This window comes from Ruditapes philippinarum, unplaced genomic scaffold (genome assembly GCF_026571515.1).
Source record: "Ruditapes philippinarum isolate M1 unplaced genomic scaffold, ASM2657151v2 ctg1009_1_1_1_1, whole genome shotgun sequence".
Lineage (NCBI taxonomy): Eukaryota > Metazoa > Mollusca > Bivalvia > Venerida > Veneridae > Ruditapes > Ruditapes philippinarum.
In genome coordinates this window covers 98180-120746 of record NW_026853088.1, presented here as the reverse complement: position 1 = coordinate 120746, position 22567 = coordinate 98180, and the positions used below count along the sequence as shown (strand labels likewise).

General features: G+C 32.0%; 3 protein-coding genes across 3 annotated transcripts; 2 read left to right on the top strand and 1 right to left on the bottom strand.

Annotated features, from left to right (window-relative positions):
• Positions 1-30: 30 nt before the first annotated feature.
• Positions 31-7710, bottom strand: LOC132733609 (alpha-L-fucosidase-like). Its single transcript, XM_060720271.1, has 8 exons — positions 7295-7710; positions 6528-6634; positions 6111-6241; positions 3983-4116; positions 2799-2957; positions 1925-2033; positions 1290-1483; positions 31-460 (listed from the first exon to the last, which is right to left on the bottom strand). The coding sequence occupies exons 1-8, from the start codon at positions 7630-7632 to the stop codon at positions 115-117; spliced, it is 1518 nt and encodes a 505-aa protein (XP_060576254.1). The 5' UTR covers positions 7633-7710; the 3' UTR covers positions 31-114.
• A 3657-nt stretch (positions 7711-11367) lies between these two features.
• LOC132733578 (peptidase M20 domain-containing protein 2-like) lies at positions 11368-16368 on the top strand. Its single transcript, XM_060720243.1, has 8 exons — positions 11368-11482; positions 12322-12527; positions 12733-12939; positions 13313-13461; positions 14139-14281; positions 14836-14990; positions 15493-15730; positions 16174-16368. The coding sequence occupies exons 2-8, from the start codon at positions 12357-12359 to the stop codon at positions 16293-16295; spliced, it is 1185 nt and encodes a 394-aa protein (XP_060576226.1). The 5' UTR covers positions 11368-11482; positions 12322-12356; the 3' UTR covers positions 16296-16368.
• A 1074-nt stretch (positions 16369-17442) lies between these two features.
• Positions 17443-21672, top strand: LOC132733534 (uncharacterized; the record flags this gene model as incomplete). Its single annotated transcript, XM_060720197.1, has 1 exon — positions 17443-21672. A coding segment is annotated over exon 1 (1719 nt), but the record flags the coding sequence as incomplete, so codon positions are not given.
• Between the last annotated feature and the right edge of the window lie 895 nt (positions 21673-22567).

Below are 22567 nucleotides of genomic sequence, written 5' to 3'. Positions count from 1 at the left end.
ATTAATGCTAACATTAGGGAAAAACAGAAGCTAAAGTAACAATTTATTTAATCATATTTTGAGCACATAAATTAACAACTTCAGTACAAATTTATCAAACAACTTCCACACAAGTTAATTATAGGTGACGTCAGGGTAGTAATGTGGATGTGGAGGTTTGTTGACGTTAAACTTCGGCATCCTGAATGGTTCCTTCCGCTCCTCCTTGATGAGTCCCTCCAGTTTAAACACCCACGCCCACTGGCCTGGTACCTGGCTTGGAGCTAACTTTGGTAGTTCTATTATCATTCCCTTTGGATAAGCCAGGCTCCAGCTTAGCTTGTTCTCGTAGCCGAGTAGGGAAACAACTGTGGTTGATACTGACGGAAATGGAGATGCAATATGCAGGGAACCATTATTTGGCCATACTAGTGAAATCGCGTAGACAACAGTTACGCCATTTGTTGTTTTGTTTGTATACCTGCCATAGAAAATATACTTAATATAACTCTTACAATTATGTCAACATATACATTAACAACATAACAGTACTCTTATATTGTGCAGTTTGAACTATTACTTTCAATATAAATATATATATATATAAATTTTAAATGCCACTATTTAATTTTTTCAACCAAGTATCTACTGGTATAGTATATTTCCACTTCTGCCTTGTTTGGGACCTAAGAAAAGTAATTGCATCAGCAAATATATGATTAATGGGAACAACCTGTAACTTGGATGCATATAAAAATCTTTCAGTCTCTTCTACGCTTAAAAAGTCCTTGAACTTAAAGTATCCTAGACAAAAGAGAAAACAAAAGAATTCTAGTAGAAAATGAAAAATACAGTTTATATTTACTTTTGTTTTTGTCTAAGATAAAAAAAATGCATAAGAAAAGAAGTTTTACAATCATTCCATGAAACATTCAAAATGTTTGTTTTATAAAAAATTTTGGTAAATTAATACAAGGGATGGCAGTGTGGCCCGCTGGTTAACACATCATACTAGTGACCGAAGGATTGCTGACCAAATTGGTTCAAACCCCAACAAGGGCAAGCCTTTTGTTTCCATGAACAAGAAACTTTTCACTTTGCTTAGTACTGGTTGGTTCCAGGAACAGATTTGAGTGTTTCATTTAGCTTCCAACACAATCAAACTAAAACAATTGAAGAAGAACTTTTTAAGATTTCATATCTCTTGTTCTAACCCATTTCACAATTGTATATATTGAATGCAAGTATATTATGTACTGTGTATGATTATGAACAAAATATAATTATAATCTAATACAAGGTACACTCACCAAACATCTGGGTTGACTGAATCATTCTGGTATGTCCAGGGCCGGGTACCATATATTGCCTCTCCATTTAGATTCATCCATTCTCCCATCTGCTGTAACCTCTCTTGCATAAGTGGGTCGATTATACCATCCTTACGAGGACCGACATTCAGTAACATATTACCACCGCAGCTGCAGGGAGAAACAAGAGATTTCTGAAGGAGTGCATGTTCAACTTTTCACATGTCTTGATACGGGAATAAAAGCATTATAACGTCAAAATCCTTAACAGTGTTATGTGCTTATGCTTACGAATGGGTATTAAAGGTCTTCGATAAGAAGTCAAGATTGTAAGAAACAGCTCAAATAGGTATGTGCTATCTGATCAATTCAATATGTATTTATTTTGAAAATGACCAATGAAATTCCTGAGAAACCCAAACAGCCCTCAGAAAAAATTTATAAACCTCAAGGTAAAGGTTGTTTTATGGTTTGGGTTTTCCTTAATAAAACATTGAGAAAATTTTAATGGCCTTTTTTTAAAACTAGACTAGTACGGAAATTTAAAATATCTTTTTTTATTTGGTTTTTTAAAAATTTTAAAACCGGGGGCAAAAATTTGACGGGTTTTTAAAAAAGCGTTTGACCCAGCTGACCCAAATGGAGAGAAAAAAAAAGAACCCGGGGAAATTTCGTGGGTACCACCCAAGGGAATATTTGTCTATGGTCATGGCTTTTCTCCCTTTTAAATGTGGACCAAATGACCTGTAAATATGAAAAACGAAAAATTTTAATACATAATCAAAAGTGTTTTAATAATTTTAAATCATTCTTGGGGAAAATTTGGGGAGAAATAAACTTGTGTTTTTTTAAAATTTGGTTGTCAATACTGTACATACGAAAAAGGGTTTTTTTTTAAAGGGTTTTTTTTCCCAGGATTTAATAGATTTTTTTGTTACCCCATTTCATGCTTAATGTTTTTAAAATTTGGCCCTTGCCCATCTTTTAAACCCTGACTAAAACTTTCCCATCAATTTTAGGCACATTTTTAAAAAATAATATTTAAACTAAATACAAACAATGCAAACCATGATCCAGATTGGGCAGCAAAAGGGATGTCCCAATTGATCTTGGTTTTGAATGTTTAAATGTGTATAGGGTTATTTTTGGCCGTCAGGAGAATATGATTAATAGAAAGTTACCCTTTAATATAAACCCCCAAAAAAATTAACATTATAAAATTTTAAAAGAAAAATTTTATTTTTCATAAACTGATGTAAAAGTTTTCTCCACTTCGGGGGTTTCACGTTTAGACCAAAAATTTTGGGGAGAAGTGCTTCTCCCTCCAGTGAAAATAGGGAGAAGTGTTTAGGGACAAGGAGAAGTGCATACGAACTGCATTTTTTTGTCCAGAATGAATGCATAACACTTATTATTGAAGAGTCTGTTGACCATGATTATCTAGATTATGATTAAAGTTTATCTTTGAACTTTGACCTGTCACAATATCATTATCTAACGATGATTTACATAAGAAAAGCTGGGTATGTAAACAAAAATAAGGCGAATAGTAAACAATGATGAGTCATACCAGGATTATACCTGTCACCACATGTATAGAAACCACCATGTCGACAACCGATACCATTTCCCCATCGGTCATTGATCACTATCTTATCTTTCACTGGACTGAAACAGAAACACTAGACATCAAAATCAGATAAACTTTATACATGTAGTACAAAATCAGTACAGATAAAATGTCCTGTTTTTAATATTTTTAAACCAAATTTTGTATAAAATAAAGTTAACATTCTAAAAGTTTCCTTAAATTTTGTCCTGCTTTAACAAATTAAAGCGGATTGGTCTACCATGGGCACATTTTCCATTTTTATTGTTTTGATATTCTTATAAAAAAATGTTGATACAGTTTTGAGTGACTTTAAGTGAGCATTGATTTATATTATTATAACATTTGAGCCGCGTCACGACAAAACCAACATAGTGCGTTTGCGACCAGCATGGATCCAGACCAGCCTGCGCATCCGCGCAGTCTGATCAGGATCCATGCTGTTCGCTATCAGTTTCTCTACTTGTAAAAGGGTTGGTAAGTGAACAGCATGGATCCTGATCAGACTGCGCAGATGCGCAGGCTGGTCTGGATCCATGCTGGTCGCAAACCCATTATGTTGTTTTTTTCGTGACGCGACTCATTTTGTTTTTTATAAATGTGTGTCATATCTGGTAATGTATCTCACAAAACCCAAAAAACATTCAACTAATTTTTTTGGGGGATTTGTTTTTATTTTAGGGAAAACAAAATATAAGTACTAAAAATATAATTTTTTTATTGTTTTTAAAAAGAAACAAATCACTTAAAAACTACTGCCCCTGAAAAGACTAAAAATCAAAACCTAAAACTTAAAATTAAAAATGTTCAATAAAGGATCAGTTTTTTGGGCCCAAACCCTTATTTATTTCAAGCCAGCTTAGATTAGTTTATCACAGCATAACCTGAGCTCGTGTAAAAGTCAAAGAATTTATAGAGATGTCAGAAAATTTATAGAGATGTCAGAAAAAGTTAACTTGTTATTTCACTGGGTATAATCTGTACTTCTGTAACAGATGGCAAAAGAGTATATTTGTAATTTCACTGGGTATAACCTATCATGTAGTTAAACAGATGGCAATCTGGCAACATCACAGTGTCTTACCTATCATTATACAACCAGGCAATAAACTCTTTGGCCTGCCAGTAGTCATCAGTGGCCTCCCAGTCACCATCTGACCAAATAATGTCAGGCTGATACTTGTTCACTATTTCATACCACTCGGGCAATGTCTTGTACTGTAAAAGTGGAAATATAATGTAAAGCATGATAATTAATTTTTTCCAAGATATATGGGACATTCATCAAGATTTTCTTTGTTGTGAGATGCTGAAATCAAATTAACAAATTTAACTCTTTCTTTTGATATGATTCTTTTTCCATTAATGTCTAATCCCGTTTTAAGGGACAAAGGCCAGTATTTGCACCAGTTTTAATTTATAAAGCCAAAATAAAATCTCAAATCTGGTATGAATCAAAAGACAACCTCCATATCATGTGTCCATTGCTCGACCCCTACCCCACCCTTCTACCACTTTTATCCAGGTATCTAGAATTTCATAGCTTCTCAATCCATATTTGTACAATTTTAATCAGAGCAATATATGATATCTGACTAACAGATTAGACTCTTCATTTACTTAGATAGTGCAACAGTCTATTTCTGCATTGACACTGTTTTTTGTTATTTAAAGGATTAAGGGATCAAACCTGGGCTACCTATAGTGTAGTCTTGACAAAACCTGATTTGCCTCATCATTAATAGTAAAGACTTGCATTGTGGCAAATACATGTACGTAAAAAACTAAGTTATGTCATAGTTAGTGCAGTAACAGGTTAACTCCTTATAAAATTCAACAGGAGTTAACCTGTTACTGCACTGAGGTGTATGTTGTATAACACTATCAATAATTATCTACCTATCAGTTTATCAAATATTATTTCACTTTCCATAAGTGTCTTAAGATAAATGATTAAACTGTTATCTAATTATGTAAACAAATGATTCTTTATGTTATGAAATTGATAACTTGTAACATAGTGTCAATAAATGACAATTAAACTTCCACAAATACATGTTCTCCAATATCATTTGTAATTAATATGAGGTTCTCCTTTGACAAATGATTGCCTTCAAATAATTATTTGCACATTTGTTGTTTATAATTCATAAAAATATCAATGAAGATAGGGAGAAAAAAGATCTGAAAGATATTTTTGTTTCAAATGTTTTTACATCTAAACTTGTAATGGCATGTAAGAATGAACTGAAAAGATACAATCATATAATGTCAGTATAACTAAGATTAGAATTTTTAATGAATATTTTTTTTTTGTATAGAAAATGATTTTGGTGCATATACTTAAATGAATATAAAATGATTTTCATGCATATAAAGTAATCCCTGTGTATACAAAATGATCTTTGCCTATATATATATATGTTTGTAAAATTATTGTTTAATTATGTATAACTCTTTTTGTGTTTATAAAATGTCTTTGTGCATAAAAAAAGATCTTTGTGTATCTAAAATAATCTTAAGTGTCATCCAATGAAAACACTGTATTTCTTAAAAATTCTGTTTGTTAATTTCCATAGAAGAACAAGTCGATACTATTTCAAATTCAATGCATAGTCGCCTTCTATTTTTCATAGTATGTCATAGAACCGCGTTCATAAAATAGTTGTGCTGTAATAAAGTCAATATTATAAAGCCAAATAAAGCTTGTCACTAAGTACATGTATGTTAGTATTCACTGGGACTGTTGTTTTAGAAAATTAAAAAACATTCTCCCCGCGTATCGTTCCGTCCCAAAGTTTCTTTAAATTTTTGTAAACAGCAGGGTGAACACTTTTAAAAAAAAAAAAAAAAAAAAAAAAAAATTTTTTGTTTTTCAGATGGTCTCTGAAAAAGTTCATTTTCTCTATAAAAGTACAAATAGGAAAATAAGCTGCAGATAACACAGATATAATAACATGATCACTAGCCCAATGTTGTTAGGGGCAAACAAAAACCCGTTACCAAAATCATCAGATGTGTTTTTGAGAAGTCTTCTAAGCCCATTCTTTCAAAAAACAAACGTAATTTTATATATAAAAGTCTTTAAGGGACTTTTCTAACTTCAAAGCATGGCAGAAATGAATCGTTAAAAATTGTTTAGCATATAATGATATCATTTGGTACATACATTAACAAAGTCTTGTGTGGTGAAGTTATCATATGATACATACTTTCACAAAGTCTTGTGTGGTGAAGTTATCTGCCTTGTCGTTCTGCCAGAGGGGATTGAACCATTCATATTGTGAGTGGTAAAGACCAAAATGCATGTTAGTTCCACTGCGCACAGCGTCTGCAAGCTCACCTGAAATATTTTATGCGGTCAATAATGGTAATTTGTTGTTTTTTTAAATATACATAAGAAAAATATGCTCTTTGGGGGTTTTTTCTGCCACTTCCAAATATTTTTTTCGCCATTTTTGGAACTAGCAAATTGCAGCAGAAACTCTGCATTATTTTTATTTCAATCAAGGATGACCCGACTTTTATTAATTGTATGTTTTCTACTATATTAATGATAATTTTCATAGAGTAAGACATATTAGTTTGATTTTAGTCTGTAATTTCATAATAATTGAATCTATAATTACCAACAATGTCCCTCTGAGGTCCAACATCCATGGAGTTCCAACTAAAGGAATATTTGGAGGGATAGTTTGAATATCCCTCATGATGTTTACTCACAAATACAACATATCTGTCAAAATAAAACTTTAATATTAAAATTATATCTTCTTTAGATTTAGCTGTTATTCAAAGAACCAAGATATTCATACACCTATATTTAGCTCCATGATAGAAAAACAAATAATAAATAACCAATAAAAAATATCAAAATAACCCAAACAAATTTTACCCATTGAGAATTAATATTCTTGAATATCAGTCTGGCGTTTCCGTTTCTTTTACCCTTGCTTGAAATTTCATCTGGCATGGGGGGTGCCAGATGAGTCGCGTGCTATACAATGGCATGCTAAGGATAACGTAATTTTACCATTGTGAATGAAGTTGTAATTTCATATGTTGTTGTAAGAAAAGAGTTACGTGTGTAATGACCTAAATTTCCATGGAAAATTGTCATATTAAAGTAAAGAATTTAAAAAATATAATTGAATATGGTAGAATATGCAAGAAAAAAGTATCTGACACATTTGCGGTTCGAAATATCTGTCCCTCGGGAACCCGCCCATGGGCCGTAACTTGGCCAGCCTAATGCCTGGCCGAACATGTCAGCAGGTCAGTATCTAAATTTTCACATAAAAAAATTATTCATCTAGTACACTTTCTCATTATAGTATACCTAGACTCCTTCAATGCAAAGACTATTGTCTACATCATATCATATAATGCCTCTTACCTGGCACCTGATGAATTGAATATTCTTGCCCATTGATCGGCAAAGAAAAATTCTGTTGAAAAGTCCTTTGCAAAATCTGGATATGTAAAACCTGGTTTGTAATTTTCTTGCATGAACTGTTCAATTCCCGGAAGTTTTGACATTTTCCAGTCATGCCAAAACCATTCTGAAGAAAAACTGGGAACAGAAAATATACCCCAGTGAACAAAGATTCCGAGTTTTGATTCATCATACCACGATGGCAGCGGTCTTGCATCAATGCTTTCCCATGTTGGAGTGTATCTTTCTCCCTGTGCAAGTGAGTAAACGAACAACACAATAGCAATCAAGAGTTTCATTGTTCCTAGTAACTTCTAATAGTTTGTGACCGGTTTGTTTACATTACAAAACGTCACATGATCCGCTTTCGGAATACTTCGGTGCAATTTGATAAACGCTCGTATACGGGTACCACTAAAATACGCAACGGAGATTTTTTGGCGCAACGGACGCAACGGGCGCAACGGAGATATTTTTTTAGAAAAACCGGCACAACGCTTTTTTTTAAAGTCAATGTGTTATATTTAAGGCATCTAAAATGATTGTTTTAGCTCTATTAAGTAAGTATGTTTTAAAATGTTTCATCAATTGTAATATGTCTAATGGCGACTGAAGGGTTATATGCCTGGCGAAATGGAAATTTCATGGCGCAACGGAGATATTTTTTTTTTAGAAAAAACCGACACAACGCCTTTTTTTAAAGTCAATATTGCTGAATTTGAGCATCTAAAAATGATTGTTTAGCACTTTTTAAAGTAAGTATGTTTTAAAATGTTTCATAAATTGTATATGTTTTAACTGAAGGATTATATATGCCTGGCGAAATGGAAATTTCATAGCGCAACGGAGATAATTTTGGAAAAATCGGCACAACGTTTGTACTAATATATGAAATTAATTAACACCAATGTTAATATGAATAAATAAATTTAAAAAAAAATCTAAAACCTTTATCGTATATCAAATAATCAAAAATAGCTGCAATGTTGATGTTGTAAAGGATTGTGTGCGGCGAAATGGACATTTGGTCTACGCAAACGGAGATTTTTTTTTGTTGGCGCAACGGAATTTTAAATGGCCTTATTAAGTAGTAATATGAAGAAGTAAATCATTAAAAGATATTAACTGAATAACTGAAGAGGTGTAATAAAGTCTGTTTTATTAATTTAAAAATGGAATTAAATACGTTTTTTATCGTTATGGCTGACACTGGAAGACAAGTATGGATTTTTACAAATCTGTTCATTTTTTTCCTGTTCAATTTGTTATTTTTACGAAAAGTACTGTGATAGCTTTTCTATACATACTTTTTAAATGAATTTGCATTAGTATATACTAAATAAAGTCATATGTTGATATTACAGAATCAATGTTCAGTATTTTTTTTTGATTATAAACATTCATTGTAAGATAAGATAGTTTATTAAGATAAGATACTTGTATTGTTGTAATACCTTTCATAAACTCCGTTGTGCCGATGGATTATTGCGAAACGGAGATTTTATTTTCAAAACTTTGTACTGTTTTTTTTATGTCTAAAACATAAAATAATCATATAAGTTGGTATTGTTGATACACATTTTTACATATACTGTATAAGTTTTGATTTTATTAGGTAGAATACTGAATATATCAGATTTTAAATGGACGGCGAAATGGATATAATTTCGGCGCAACGGAAAATGAAGATTTGCATAATGGGTAGATCTTATGTTTGAACATAACTTAAGAATTTGAGAATAATAAGTAACAGTCTTTTAAAAATGATTTACTTTCCTTTATTTTAGAAAATGTTGAAAATAGGATATTGTAAGATATTTAAATTACGGCGAAATGGACACATTTCGGCGCAACGGGGATTATCATAACAATTTTATCATATTATATTATTTTATTAATTTATTATCTTTCATTAATCATTGTGTACTTTTTCAATAATTGTTTGTTGTGTTTACATTGTATATTTCATCAAAAGCAATCAAAATATTTCATAATTATGATATTGACAAAAGGTAATCAATTACGCGAGAATTGTTAGCAATTAGCAATGCATAGGCACGTGTATGGCACGGGTGTTTAATGCTTTTAACAATTGTAATATTTTCGACAATAACAAGTTGAATGTTGAAAATAGGATATTGTAAAAGATATTTAAATTACGGCAAATTGGACTATTTCGGCGCAACGGGGATTATCATAACAGTTTTATCATATTATATTATTTTATTAATTTATTATCTTTCATTAATCATTGTGTACTTTTTCAATAATTGTTTGTTGCGTATACATTGTATATTTCATCAAAAGCAATCCAAATATTTCATAATTATGATATTGACAAAAGGTAATCAATTACACGAGAATTGTTAGCAATTAGCAACGTATCGTGCACGTGTATGGCACGGGTGTTTAATAATGTTTTTAACACTTGTAATAGAAAACTTGACCGTCATCAGTGGTGGATTCAGACTCCAAAAAGTTTTATTTACGTCTCACATTTCATATACCATTTTTTCTCATAGTTTGAGTGAAATATTGGCTTATAAGCTTCAAAGGCAATATTTTCGACAATAACAAGTTATAGAAAAAATATTTTAATACCTTAAAGTCAATACATGTTCCTCTTAATCACATTTTCTAAATGGTGTGAAAACGTGTGTCCAATAAACATCAACCACGTGTCATTGGTAAATTTAATTATCGGTACTTTAACACCCGTGATAAACATTCTTCAAATCACCATATTTGCTGTTGTTTCGCTAAATAAACAGTAGCTGCATTTGATTTCAACGGGGTTTTCTGATCGGGGAAGTATTATTTTATGTTTTTTACTGTTTTAAAATGGCAATAGAAAGAACAGCAAATTCTGAGTAACATGCATGTCGTTTTACTATTTTAATAACTTTATCAAACAATTAATATTTTGTATAGTTACTATACTATTTTTAATTTTAAAAATGCATAAAATATTTCAATCATTATTAAAAAGATAATGTAATATGGTTAGCAAATTGCTTGCTACTGGTCATGCTTTTAACAAATAAAGTGATTTGCTTAAAAATTCCCGGCAGCAGAAATAAGAAAATAATTTTTACAGTTAAAAAATTATAGGATCAAATTTAAACGAGTACTAACAGATTGAAAGGGAAAAAATGAAACAGATTGTAAAATCCATACTTGTCTTTCAGTGTTAGCCATAACGATAAAAACGTATTTAATTCCATTTTTAAATTAATAAAACAGACTTTTATTACACCACTTGAGTAATTCAGTTAATATCTTTAATGATTTACTTCTTCATAATTTATTACAACTTAATTAGGACAAACATTGTTTTCTTTTTAAATTCCGTTGCGCCAAAAAAAAAAAAAAAAATCTCCGTTGCGCAGACCAAATGTCCATTTCTCCGGCACACTACCCTTTACAACATCAACATTGCAGCTATTTGATTATTTGATATACGATTAAGTTTTTTAAATATTTTTTTTTTAATTTATTTATTCAAATAACATTGGTGTTAATTAATTTCATATATTAGTACAAACATTGTGCCGATTTTCCAAAATTATCTCCGTTGCGCCATGAAATTTCCATTTCGCCAGGCATATATAATCCTTCAGTGTAAACATATACAATTTATGAAACATTTTAAAACATACTTACTTAAAAGTGCTAAACAATCATTTTAGATGCTCAAATTCAGCAATATTGACTTTAAAAAAGGCGTTGTGTCGGTTTTTTCTAAAAAAAATATCTCCGTTGCGCCATGAAATTTCCATTTCGCCAGGCATATAACCCTTCAGTGCCATTAGACATATACAATTTATGAAACATTTTAAAACATGCTTTCTTAATAGTGCTAAACAATCATTTTAGATGCTTAAATATAGCACATTGACTTTAAAAAAAGGCGTTGTGCCGGTTTTTTAAAAAAAAATATCTCCGTTGCGCCCGTTGCGTCCGTTGCGCCAAAAAATCTCCGTTGCGTATTTTAGTGGTACCGCTCGTATACGGTACATAAAACGGGACACAACGCGGCAAAATTTGTAAACACCTACGCAGTGGCCCCCCTTTGCTTTGCTACAGAGATCGCTGTTAGTGGTTTAAATTAATGTGTGCTTGTTATCTGCATATTTATTATTTTCGAAGGTAAAATTAACATACATTCTGCTTAGATTGGAACATCAATACTTTTATGAAATTTTAATACATTTATATCTACACATATGTAAGACACACTGTAAACATGTGTGCAGATAATCTTCAAATATACATGTACTCGCATAACATATATACACTCGCTTGTTATAATTACCCAAGCATGCATTCAAATATACCAAATTCAATTAAAATTCTCCTAAAAATAACATTTTATACTCCTGTTTGTGTAGTTCACGTTTCACATCAATATCCGTGAGAAAAAAGTTTTGGACAGTCTATTAGAAATATTATTTACAATCAAAAGTGGTATGCTACAGATAAGAAGCATAATTATACATGTACTTATTTTACAACTTTGATCATAAGCTTTGCCAAGTCATAAAAACATATGATAATTTATATACATTGTATCATGTTTACACAAAATGAGTTTTCAAATGGTTTGGATGTCTTGCTAAAAAATTTCACTATCCACTTACATATCATAAGGACTCGTTAATTCATATGCACAACTCAAATTGGATAATTTGGGAGTGATAAAAAACGGTACGTAAAGACACTTGAACAACTTCTTACTGTGTTTAATATAACCAATGGGTTTTAATTAACTCGTGATAGAGAAAATAAATAGATGCGTAAATAAACACGTAGTGCTGTATCTTTATCTTAAGCTAACGTGACATTCCATTTTTAAGTAGATCTATATGTGCAATCAAAATATTATAATCTCATGGAATATGTGACATAGTTTTCAGTTCACGATTACATCAAATATATATATACTACATCTCTGTTTGCAAAAGTAAATCGGATTAGTTTTAATGTAGATTTATTAAGAACGCTGCGAAATAATACATTACACATGGAATCAGCTATAGAAAAGGCGAAAAAGACTGCATGTGATGCTATTGACAGAGCTGCACCAGAACTGAAAGAGATCAGTGGGAGTATATGGAGCAATCCTGAGCTAGGACTTGAAGAAAAACACGCTCACAAACTTCTTACCACGTTCCTTGAGAAACATGGTTTTCAGGTATGATTATTTTTAATAATCGATTTGAACATGTTTATATAGCTTGTCAATTATTAGTTGTCACAGTCACAAATGTGCATATACATCAATTGCATAAACATTAGTTTTATACATTGCCGATGGGATACACGAGATGATATAACAGAATGTTATCTACATTAACTGATTACATTTGTACTTTGAAAAAAAACACCTTAAATTTCAGACTGAAAGGTCTTACAAAATGGAAACTGCGTTCCGGGCAACATTTATTAGCACCTCATCTACGCCAAATATTGCTTTCATCAGCGAGTACGATGCCTTACCGTCCATTGGGCATGCGTGCGGTCATAACTTGATAGCTGAGGTCGGGGTAGCAGCTGGTCTAGGGTTAATGGCTGCGCTGCAATCTTCCAATGATATAAAAGGAAAGGTAAAATTATCTATTTGAAAATCATATTCACATAACATATTCCTTGTATATACTGAGTGTCAGATTTATTTCTATGATGATCAGATTCTATATAGCTGCCCATATCATAAATTATTTGGTCGAGAATCAGCAAATGCATTTGTGGTTAATGACCCTTTATAGATTTAACTTTAACAAAACCAGCAACACTCTCTTCCTTGACGTGTTTTTTTTTCTTTTTAAACACATTGATAACATTCGACAACGTTAAAAAGTGTTTGAAAAATTTATCAGCAGTAGAAATTACAACAGTAATATGTGTATATGATACAAACAATTGATAAAACATAGATACTAAGTAAAAATACAAGCGTTTTGTATCATTCTTGATTAGGTAACCGTACTAGGGACGCCAGCAGAGGAAGGCTACGGTGGCAAAATAGATTTGATAAATGCAGGTGCATTTGAAGACATTGATATTGCTATGATGGCACATCCGTTCCCAGACAATGACGTTTTGCCAATTGCGCTTTCAAGAGAAACGTATGCAAACGACATTTTTGTTTATTTTTTATTCAACATTCTTCAATTTTAACGGGTTTAAATCTATATCTTATGAAATATTTTTATAAAATTTATCAACATTATATTGGTTTCATTATTATATGGCTGATTCCCGAAAAAGTTGTAACATAGAATGTCTCTGTTATTTAATACACATGAAAAATGTACGCAAACAGAATAAAATGTTCCGGAACAAAATATTATTTTGCTATTTTAAGTAGGGTTTTATCCGTTTAGCAATGACTTTGTGCATGCCCCACTCGCTTTAAGGCAATTAATTGCCATTTTTATTTTATACAAACATTTTGGAAGTATTCTTTTTTAAAATCCAAACAATATTTTTTGCATCAGATATACACCTTTGCATACTTGAAAATGTTCGAAAAGTGGAGAAAACAATATTACAAGAACTAAAAGTAAACGAGTTACCAGAAGTATTCGTTTTCTTTTTAAACAAAAAACTGCCAAGATCGGTCAAAGATATTTGTTTTTACAAAATTGGTTCATTATTATCTTAAGCTAGCAATACGTACGCTAAATGCAAAAATGTTATTTGTTACTTTTTAACTTTTAAATATATAAACGAACATTAGCTGGATTAGTTAATTTCGCATTTTTGTAACTTTGATATATCAATTTTGGTATGTTATGTACAGTATACAGGTAACATATACCGGGAAAGCCTCACATGCTGCAGGTTATCCGTGGGAAGGGATCAATGCCCTGGACGCTGCAGTCATGTGTTACAACAGCATTGCCTGTCTCCGACAACAAATGAAGCCAAACTGGCGCATGCACTGTAAGATACCTTACCACATCTGGTTGCTTTTTTTGTGCCATGTGTAAAAATATTAGAAATTTCTGATTTTCTATAAAGAATTACCTGTATTTTGATTTACCGTGGATTTAAATTTTCATACATTTTCATGCTTGTATATTAATAAGAGAAAAAATCAGTAATAAGTGAATAAGTGATATATGGGGGTATGAAGTAGTTTAAAGCAACAATGATGCTTATCAAATAATATGAAATTTAAGATCGTCATCAATTCATCTTTGCAATAATTGGCATTACTGTATTCATGTGATACAAATTGATTCATCATTACATGAAAAGCGGTCTTTTTGTCACTATGAATTTAATTATAAGTAGACATTTTAGCGATATTCAATAAATAGTTTACAAATGTCACTCAAATCAGAATGAAATTACTGAATTAATGGTGAAAATATATTACTTGAGACGCCCTTCTTACAACATCACCCTATTTTAGTCCAAATTTCCTGCTTGTATAAGACAAATTCCCCCATCTGGGAGACTGGAAATATGGAACGTATGTTTATAACTTGTAGGTATTATAAAAGAAGGTGGCGTAAAAGTGAACATCATACCCGAGAAAGCCGTTCTACACATCTCCTTCCGCGCGCCTACAGACGCTGAAAAGGAAACACTCAAGGCGAAAGTTGTAGAAATATACAAAGCAGCAGCGGCGGCAACTGGCTGTCAAGTACTAAACTATTTAAATATTATGCATTAAAGTCACACCCTATCTACAAATAATGGCCATTTTATTGCAATACTTGTGACAAAATATAAAGTCTTTGCATAAATGTTATCAGGTATAATTGTGTAATATTGTGATGATTGAGGTGGTTATAAAACGTTGCCCCAACCTCCAAAATGTAGGGATTATTGAGTGTAAGTTTATTGCTGAGGGATTGAATACCGATCTTACCAGTCCTGTGATGCACAAGAGATGTTACGCTTTGCATTACATGCATTTCTTATGAACAGGAACAATCAGATGTGTGATTTTCTATATTTGTTTTTCTTTTGTTACTCTCGTAAGATCTCCCCTTTTCAGAATCATAATCTTATTATATGTTGTTGCCTAGGACATTTTATAACAAAAGTTCAAACATTTTCTTTGTGTATAAACTGATTACCCTTAAATGTCAAACATTCAGTCTTATTTAGTATTACGCATGATCGACGTTTTTACTTGGCAGGTTGAAGTTGGACTGGTCGGTCAACCATTTTCTGCCGTGTTACACAATAAAGTCATGGCTGGCCTGTATCAGTCAAACTTAGCAACTCTACAGACAGACGATGTTCCCACCGTTAAAAGTGCAGTACTTGGTTCCACAGACATGGGAAATGTGTCCCAAATAGTTCCAAGTATACATCCTAGCTTCTACATTGGTGGTAGAGCGGTCAATCATACCCGAGAATTTACTAAAGAAGCAGGTGAGGATTTAGAATTTATACTTATTTTAAAGACAATTTATTAAAGAAACATATAATGATTTAGAATTAATGCTTATTTTAAAGACATTTATAAAAGTTTCAATATAACTGATGTTAAATAAATAAAAGAAAGAAGCTAGGCTTAGTGATTTCTTTCCTATTCGGTTACGGTTGTAACAGATAAACTTCAGTCAATATGCATTTTGAATTTGAAATTTTCATATTTAAACTAGTGACACTGTTCAAAGAAAACACAATACCATAGGTACTAGTGAGCTACATTACATACTTAAGCAATGCAATATTATATTATTTATTTAAAGGTCATTTTCAACCCTCGAATGGCACTTTGACCTATGATTTTTACTGGCAACTGAATTTTATTTTTCTGCGTGCTTTTGACTTATTTTTCCTTCATTATCATAGTTTTTTTTTACTTTTAGGTGACCCTAAAGCTCAGCAGTATGCCTTGATACAAGCAAAGGTCCTTGCATCTTGTGCTATAGATATCTTGATGAACCCAGACATACTAAAGAATATTAAAGAAGAATTTTTGCTCAGATAAATCTTTGGACACGAAAAGAGTTACTTTTTAATACATGAAAACTGCATGTTTTCCGAATAAAGTGTGAAACGACTTTATGAGTTTTCATTCCTGCTGTTATAACTATTACGATATCTTAAATTATGTAAACAATGTTCACCTATATTATTATGTTTACACCAGCATGTTCACAGCAATGTATGTAAACATGTTAAGTCTGCCCCGTAAGTTTTTTAGGTAGGAGTGAGACTAAATCAAAGCACAGAAGGCGCTGAATTTGTTTGGGTCTCAGAATGTAAGAAAGGTGCAGGTTGTGAGATTATATGTATAGTGCCACCAATGCTTTTCAGCGTTTTAATTGTAGTAAATTGGCTATAAGACTAATTGCAACACTGATATTCAATCCAATGTTTATTTGACTTTAACAATTAGAAAAAAAATGAGTTACCTTTACTGGGATTTGAACTCCAGACCTCTCGCTTCCTAAGCGAGCCCGAAAACCCTTCAGCCACGGTGAATTTATATGTGAACGGGCTGAAGAAAACCATATTATTCTAAATTAGGGCTTGTAACGACTTTAACTGTTGTTTAACACAGATGTAAATAATCCTGGAGCTTACTATAAGCATTTATATTTATAAAGAATCAAAGGGCTGCAAGTTCTGTGGTATTTTCTGATCTTTGCAATCTAAATCAACTGTATATCTGTATGCATTTTCCTGTATAGGTTTATTTTTATGTATTATAATTCATTTTGCAAGGCACCAGAGTTTGATACATAGGGAATTCTGCATAACTAGAGTTGCATCAAAAAATCATTTATGTTCATTTCTTACGACAGCCACACTTTATCCTTGCATATCATGCCTACTTCCTTAACAAAAACACTTAATGTAGACCATGGGTAATGGGCACCATAAGGAACTGTAAAATTGACAACATAGGACAGTTATATGTCTTCAAGGTGAACTGTATGCAAAATTTAAATAAAATTTACCGTGTGGTTTATGAGTTATGGCTATATTTCTAAACTAAGACTTTGCCATTAGAAGGGCTTATTTTCAGAAATGAAGAAACTCTAAATAATCTGTAATATCATCATTATAAAAAATATTTTTCTATTACCCATTGTTAAGAAACAAATAGTAACATTCAGGTAACAAATTACACAAGCAAAATGTTTGTTTCTAAACAAAATGTTCTTAATATGTATAAAAATGTTACCCTACCCCACCCACTTTAAACACTAATTTTACCATTTCCCTATCTAAAATGCCTTATTCAAAATATTCCTAAAATTTACCATAATGAGGGGCTGTTTTCAAAGTTTGCCTAAATTTTTTTAAAGGTATATTGGTTGATCCTGTGAAATATAAAATACTTTTACCGTGTAGTTTTTATTTTATTAAACTTTAAAAATATCTGGTATCATATTTTCTATTAATTTTGTCATTATTTAGCAAATAAATACCTACAATAATTATATAATTTAAATCAAACCCTTTTTTCTTTCATAAGGGATCAGAGAGATACATAAAAAATGTTAAAAAGGAAAAAAAGAAAGAAAAAAAGTTGCCCCATCTGGGGCTTGAACCCACGCCCCTCAATTTCAATGTAGTTTGCAAGCGAATTTAGCCTATTTGAATACTCTTCAAAATGGAGTTTATGCATTACCCATGGTCCACCTTAAAAAAGAATTTAACAAAAAAAAAAATTTCCTCGACTGGGATTCGAACTCGAGACCTCTCACTCACTAAGCGAGCGCGTTACCACTGTACCACGGATAAATTATACACAGAAGTCTGAATAATATCAAGTCATTCTAAATTTAGAACTTCCATTGCATTTCGGGTTTGTAATCCTTATTAATTTCGAGGTATTTTGTTCAGGGTAAACCTGTTGTTTAAAATTGAAGTAAATATTTTAGCGAAAATCCTCTCGCCCAAACAGTCCGACCTGTAGAATCTATATATTCCACTACTCGGTTTGTGTAGTATTCGGTAATTAATAGTATTTTCATTGATAAAATCATATTCATCCGCGTAATTTGTGATTGTGCATTTATTGACAATTCTATAAGCCAACGCTATTGTTAAACTTTAAATGCGTTGTAATTTGTTGGATACTTGTAACAAAATAAAATATTTCTTTCTTTTAAATCGCTAGTTTAAAGCTGTTTTGAGAACTACTTGTTGTTAGGTTTGTCGTAAACTTCAGTGTCAGAGATTGAATGTCCGCTTTGTATTTAGTTATTTTCGATCAGAAAATACAATAAAACAATATTAGAAATCTTCGACCATTCGGGAATTACTTTGCTTGAAAATTGATGCGCCTGTCTTTGACCATCTTTACGCAGTGATCTCCCCTGAATTTTTCGGCTTTAGTGTACATACAAAAGGGAAGTAACCGCTTCAAAAAAGTGGACTACTTTCGGCATTTGCAATTAACAACATTAGACTCTGAAATTTCGCTACCATTATTTGTTTGGTCTGACGACCCAAACAAATAAAAACGGATTTGAGCACCACCTTAATACCGTATTCTGGTATGTACCGGACAAGACGCTTGAATGAAAAAATGCTAAAATCTCGCCTTTTCACCTTAAAACGTCTAATTCAACTTTTCACACCGATTTATATACGATGAGGAATGTAAAAGGTGATATTCGGTGAAAATATCGTATTTGTCTATTTTGTGATCATGATTTCAGCAAGAGTCTAGAGGTATTGCTCCAATCCTGTATTGAGTTAAATCCTATAGGGACAGCATTGGATAAGTATTCCAGGGTTTGCTGTACATTTAAGATCCGCGTGCGACGAGACAATTGATTTCATTTATTCAGTCTAATGATATTTTGTCTATCGTCGCTGAATCAAAATTCATCTAGATTGAATAGTTGATCGCTTGCGAACAAATACGTTATTATTTGTTAGTTATCCAGCAAAGCCGATAAGGTGCTTTTTCCGTCGAGATATAATCAAATAATGCTTTAAAATCGGCGCAAAACCTGAAAACGAAGAAACAAGTATTATAAAAAACAAATATTATGATTATGTTACACAAAAATCGTCTTTATATTTATAAGCAGGCAATTTAAATAAATATGATATATGCAAAACAAAGCAGAAATGCATTAATCTATTACGTGAATATTATTAAACCGGTAAAGCCGGTGCAACAAATTCAATAAAGCAAAATATGAGATTTCTACACGCTACTTTAACAAACAGATCTATCTTTCTCAGTGGATCTCCTCTAAAAGATTTCAGTGAAAAAGGATTCATACAAATTATGCCTTTTTTGTGCATGAAAAACTTTTTTTCATAGTCAGAAAGTAAGATTGAAAGTAAGTACAAATGTAAAATTAAACAATTTGATAGGGCCATTTAGTTCATATATTAATCAATAGATCTACTGAAATACAAGTGATATCATGTTTCACACATTATTTTCAGCATGAGCAAAAACAAAAGCAATATAATTGTCCGAAATGAACTGTAACGGTGACTTGTGACAATATCAGAGAATGTGTTTTATCAACTAAACATAACAAACATGAAGTGAAAAATATTTGCTTAAAAGTTTTGAATATAGACTGCAGTTGATAAAGGACTAACATTATAGCGTAGAGAACTGTAACGAAACAAGGGGAACTAAAAATAACTTCATCGCATTTAACATGAATTCCGTCCGAAAAGCTAGTGTCGACTTACATGCATCGGAGTTGAGTTGTGATCCGTGCAGATTTGCTGGAAAACCAATGGTAGCTGTGAAATATTGTAAAGACTGCAACGGACATTTCTGTTCATATTGTTCAAAATCCCACGTCAAGGCACCGATAACAAGATCGCATGTTTTAATAAGTTTAACTAAGAAACGGGTTGTCAAAAGTTCTACAAGGATTCAAGAAAAATGTCATGATCATGGAGCCGTTTTAATCAGTTATTGCGAGACGCATGAGGCGCTTTGTTGCAGCGTTTGCATATTAACCAATCACAAAGTGTGTAAGAAAGTATTACAGCTCAATGAAGCAGCCGTAGGAAAAAGAGCGTTCCGGATGAGTAAAGATTTGGAATCGACCATTAAAAGGATGCAGAATTCGTTTAAAGAGGTGCAAATGCAAAAGGAAGACTATATAAAATCGATCGAACAACAATTGGATGCTGTTGATTCTTCAATCAAAATGTTTCGGAAATCGATAAATGGGATTCTAAATAATCTCGAAGATGCTGTCAACCAAAAGAAAGTTGAAATATGTGTTGAGAGAAGTGAATTGGTGAAAAGTCATGTTAAAACTTCACAGACTGCTATCAATATCTTAAACGATGCATACAAGCAGCTGGATTACAGTTTAAAGGAATCAGATTCAGAAATGTTTATAAGGACCAAACGTGTTCAGGGCGTTGTACAAACGTATGCAGAAGTTCTTGCGCGAATACAGCCAATGCCCCAGAGAGAGGTATTTCGCTTTATACCCGATACTAGTATAGAAAAATTCCTTGGTGGATTGAAAGAGTTAGGGGAACTTACGATTGAAATTGTTCATTCACGTGAATATGAACCATCCATAACCTCTTCGATACAAAGTTTCAGCGAACACAAAAAACCCAACTTTGCAAATGACATTAAAGTAAGGGTACGAACGGACAAGAAACCTTGCTACATAACAGGGGCCACATTCCTTTTTGATGGACGAGTGATTCTGGCAGACGACTCTAACAAAAACGTGAAATTGTTTGGTACTGACTACAAACCGCTTTCCAGTACTACTTTAAACTCTTCTCCCAGAGATATTGCCACAATATCTCATGTAGAAATTGCTGTCACTTTGCCAAATGAGAAAATGGTGCAAATTTTTAAAATTGGGACCAAAGATATTGAGAAAGACAGAAGTCACGTACTAAGCATTGATTGCTATGGAATAACATTCCATGAGGATGAAATGTATGTCACGTCCGGTTGGTCTTCGGAAAGAGAAATACAAGTATTAAAATCGTCCGGTGAATTCAGCAAAAAAATACGCCTTTCAAAAGGTGTGTTTAGATACCCACTTTACATAACTATTGATCCAAAATCAAAGACCATGTATGTATCTGACTATATAAATGGTGTTATAGCTTTAGATATGGGAGGGAAGATGGTGTTTCAGTGTATAAATAAAGACATTGGCACGTATTATAAAGGACTTACTGTAACTACACCCGGACAGCTTTATGTCTGTACTTGGCAGCAGAATGGAGTTCAGCGTGTCCATATCGATGGTAAAAAGATGGAAACTGTACTAAATTGGAAAATAAGTGAAAGGCGTAAACCGTTGGCCGCAGCTTACACTAGTAAAACAAAACGATTAGTATTGTCTTTTTGCGGAGACAAAAGAGATGTTCTTAGTATATATAAATTTTTATTCCCCTTTTAAATGAACGGTTTTTTAAAAAAAAAATTTAAAATTTTTGTTTAATTTTACTAAGAAAGCAAAAACAAAAAAGGTAAAAAAAAATTTTTTTAAAATTTTCCCCGTTTAAAAAGTATTATCATTAAACTATTTTTAAAGCCCTAATAATTTTAAAAATTTTAAATTTTTTTTCAAAAATATATTTTTTCATTGCCCTGTTTTTAAAAAAAAAATTAAAGTTTTTCTGGGTTTTTTTACTTTCATGTTTTTTTGGGAAACAAATTAAAAAAAATAAAATGGGATTAGATTTGCCCCCAAAGGACACAATTTTTGAAAGTTTTTAAAAAAGGTCCCGGTTTTTTTTTTGGCCTTTTAAACCTTGGGTTTTCCAAAAAAAAAAGGGGGAATTTTTAAAATTTTTTTTAAAATTTTTTTTATGGCTGAAAATTTCATTTTGGTCAAATTAAGGGGGGTGAGCGCCCCTTATAAGGGGTGGTGGGTGTGCTTTGAATTTTTTAAAATCTATTAATTGTAAACTTCTGGGGACATGCTTTGAATATACATTGTACCTTAATATTTTTCCTGAAAAAAAACTTTTGGCAAAAATTATTTTAAAACCCCTGCAAATTAGATTGAGAATAATTTTCAGTTTTATAATTTATACAAATAACCGTTTTTAACATTGTCATTAAATTAAAATGTGGTGAATATTTGGGGTTTTTAGGGCTGAAAAGGGTATTTGTTTTTTTAAATTCCCATATAACCGCAACTATCATAGTATTGCCCAAAAATCCATTAGTCCCCTATGGATTAGAACCCAGCAATTCTCAAGGGCCAATGGTCACTGGGAATTACATATGTATGTATTGGGGAAAGAATGAATGACATGAATAACTTTTAA

Coding starts and splice junctions, on each gene's coding strand:
- LOC132733609 (XM_060720271.1), bottom strand. CDS start 7,632: ATGAAACTCTTGATTGCTATTGTGTTGTTCGTTTACTCACTTGCACAG. Junction 6,635..7,294: donor TTCAATTCATCAGGTGCCAG/GTAAGAGGCATT, acceptor TTATTTTGACAG/ATATGTTGTATTTGTGAGTA. Junction 2,034..2,798: donor ACATACCCAGCTTTTCTTAT/GTAAATCATCGT, acceptor TCATATTTACAG/GTCATTTGGTCCACATTTAA.
- LOC132733578 (XM_060720243.1), top strand. CDS start 12,357: ATGGAATCAGCTATAGAAAAGGCGAAAAAGACTGCATGTGATGCTATT. Junction 12,528..12,732: donor TTGAGAAACATGGTTTTCAG/GTATGATTATTT, acceptor CTTAAATTTCAG/ACTGAAAGGTCTTACAAAAT. Junction 12,940..13,312: donor CCAATGATATAAAAGGAAAG/GTAAAATTATCT, acceptor ATTCTTGATTAG/GTAACCGTACTAGGGACGCC.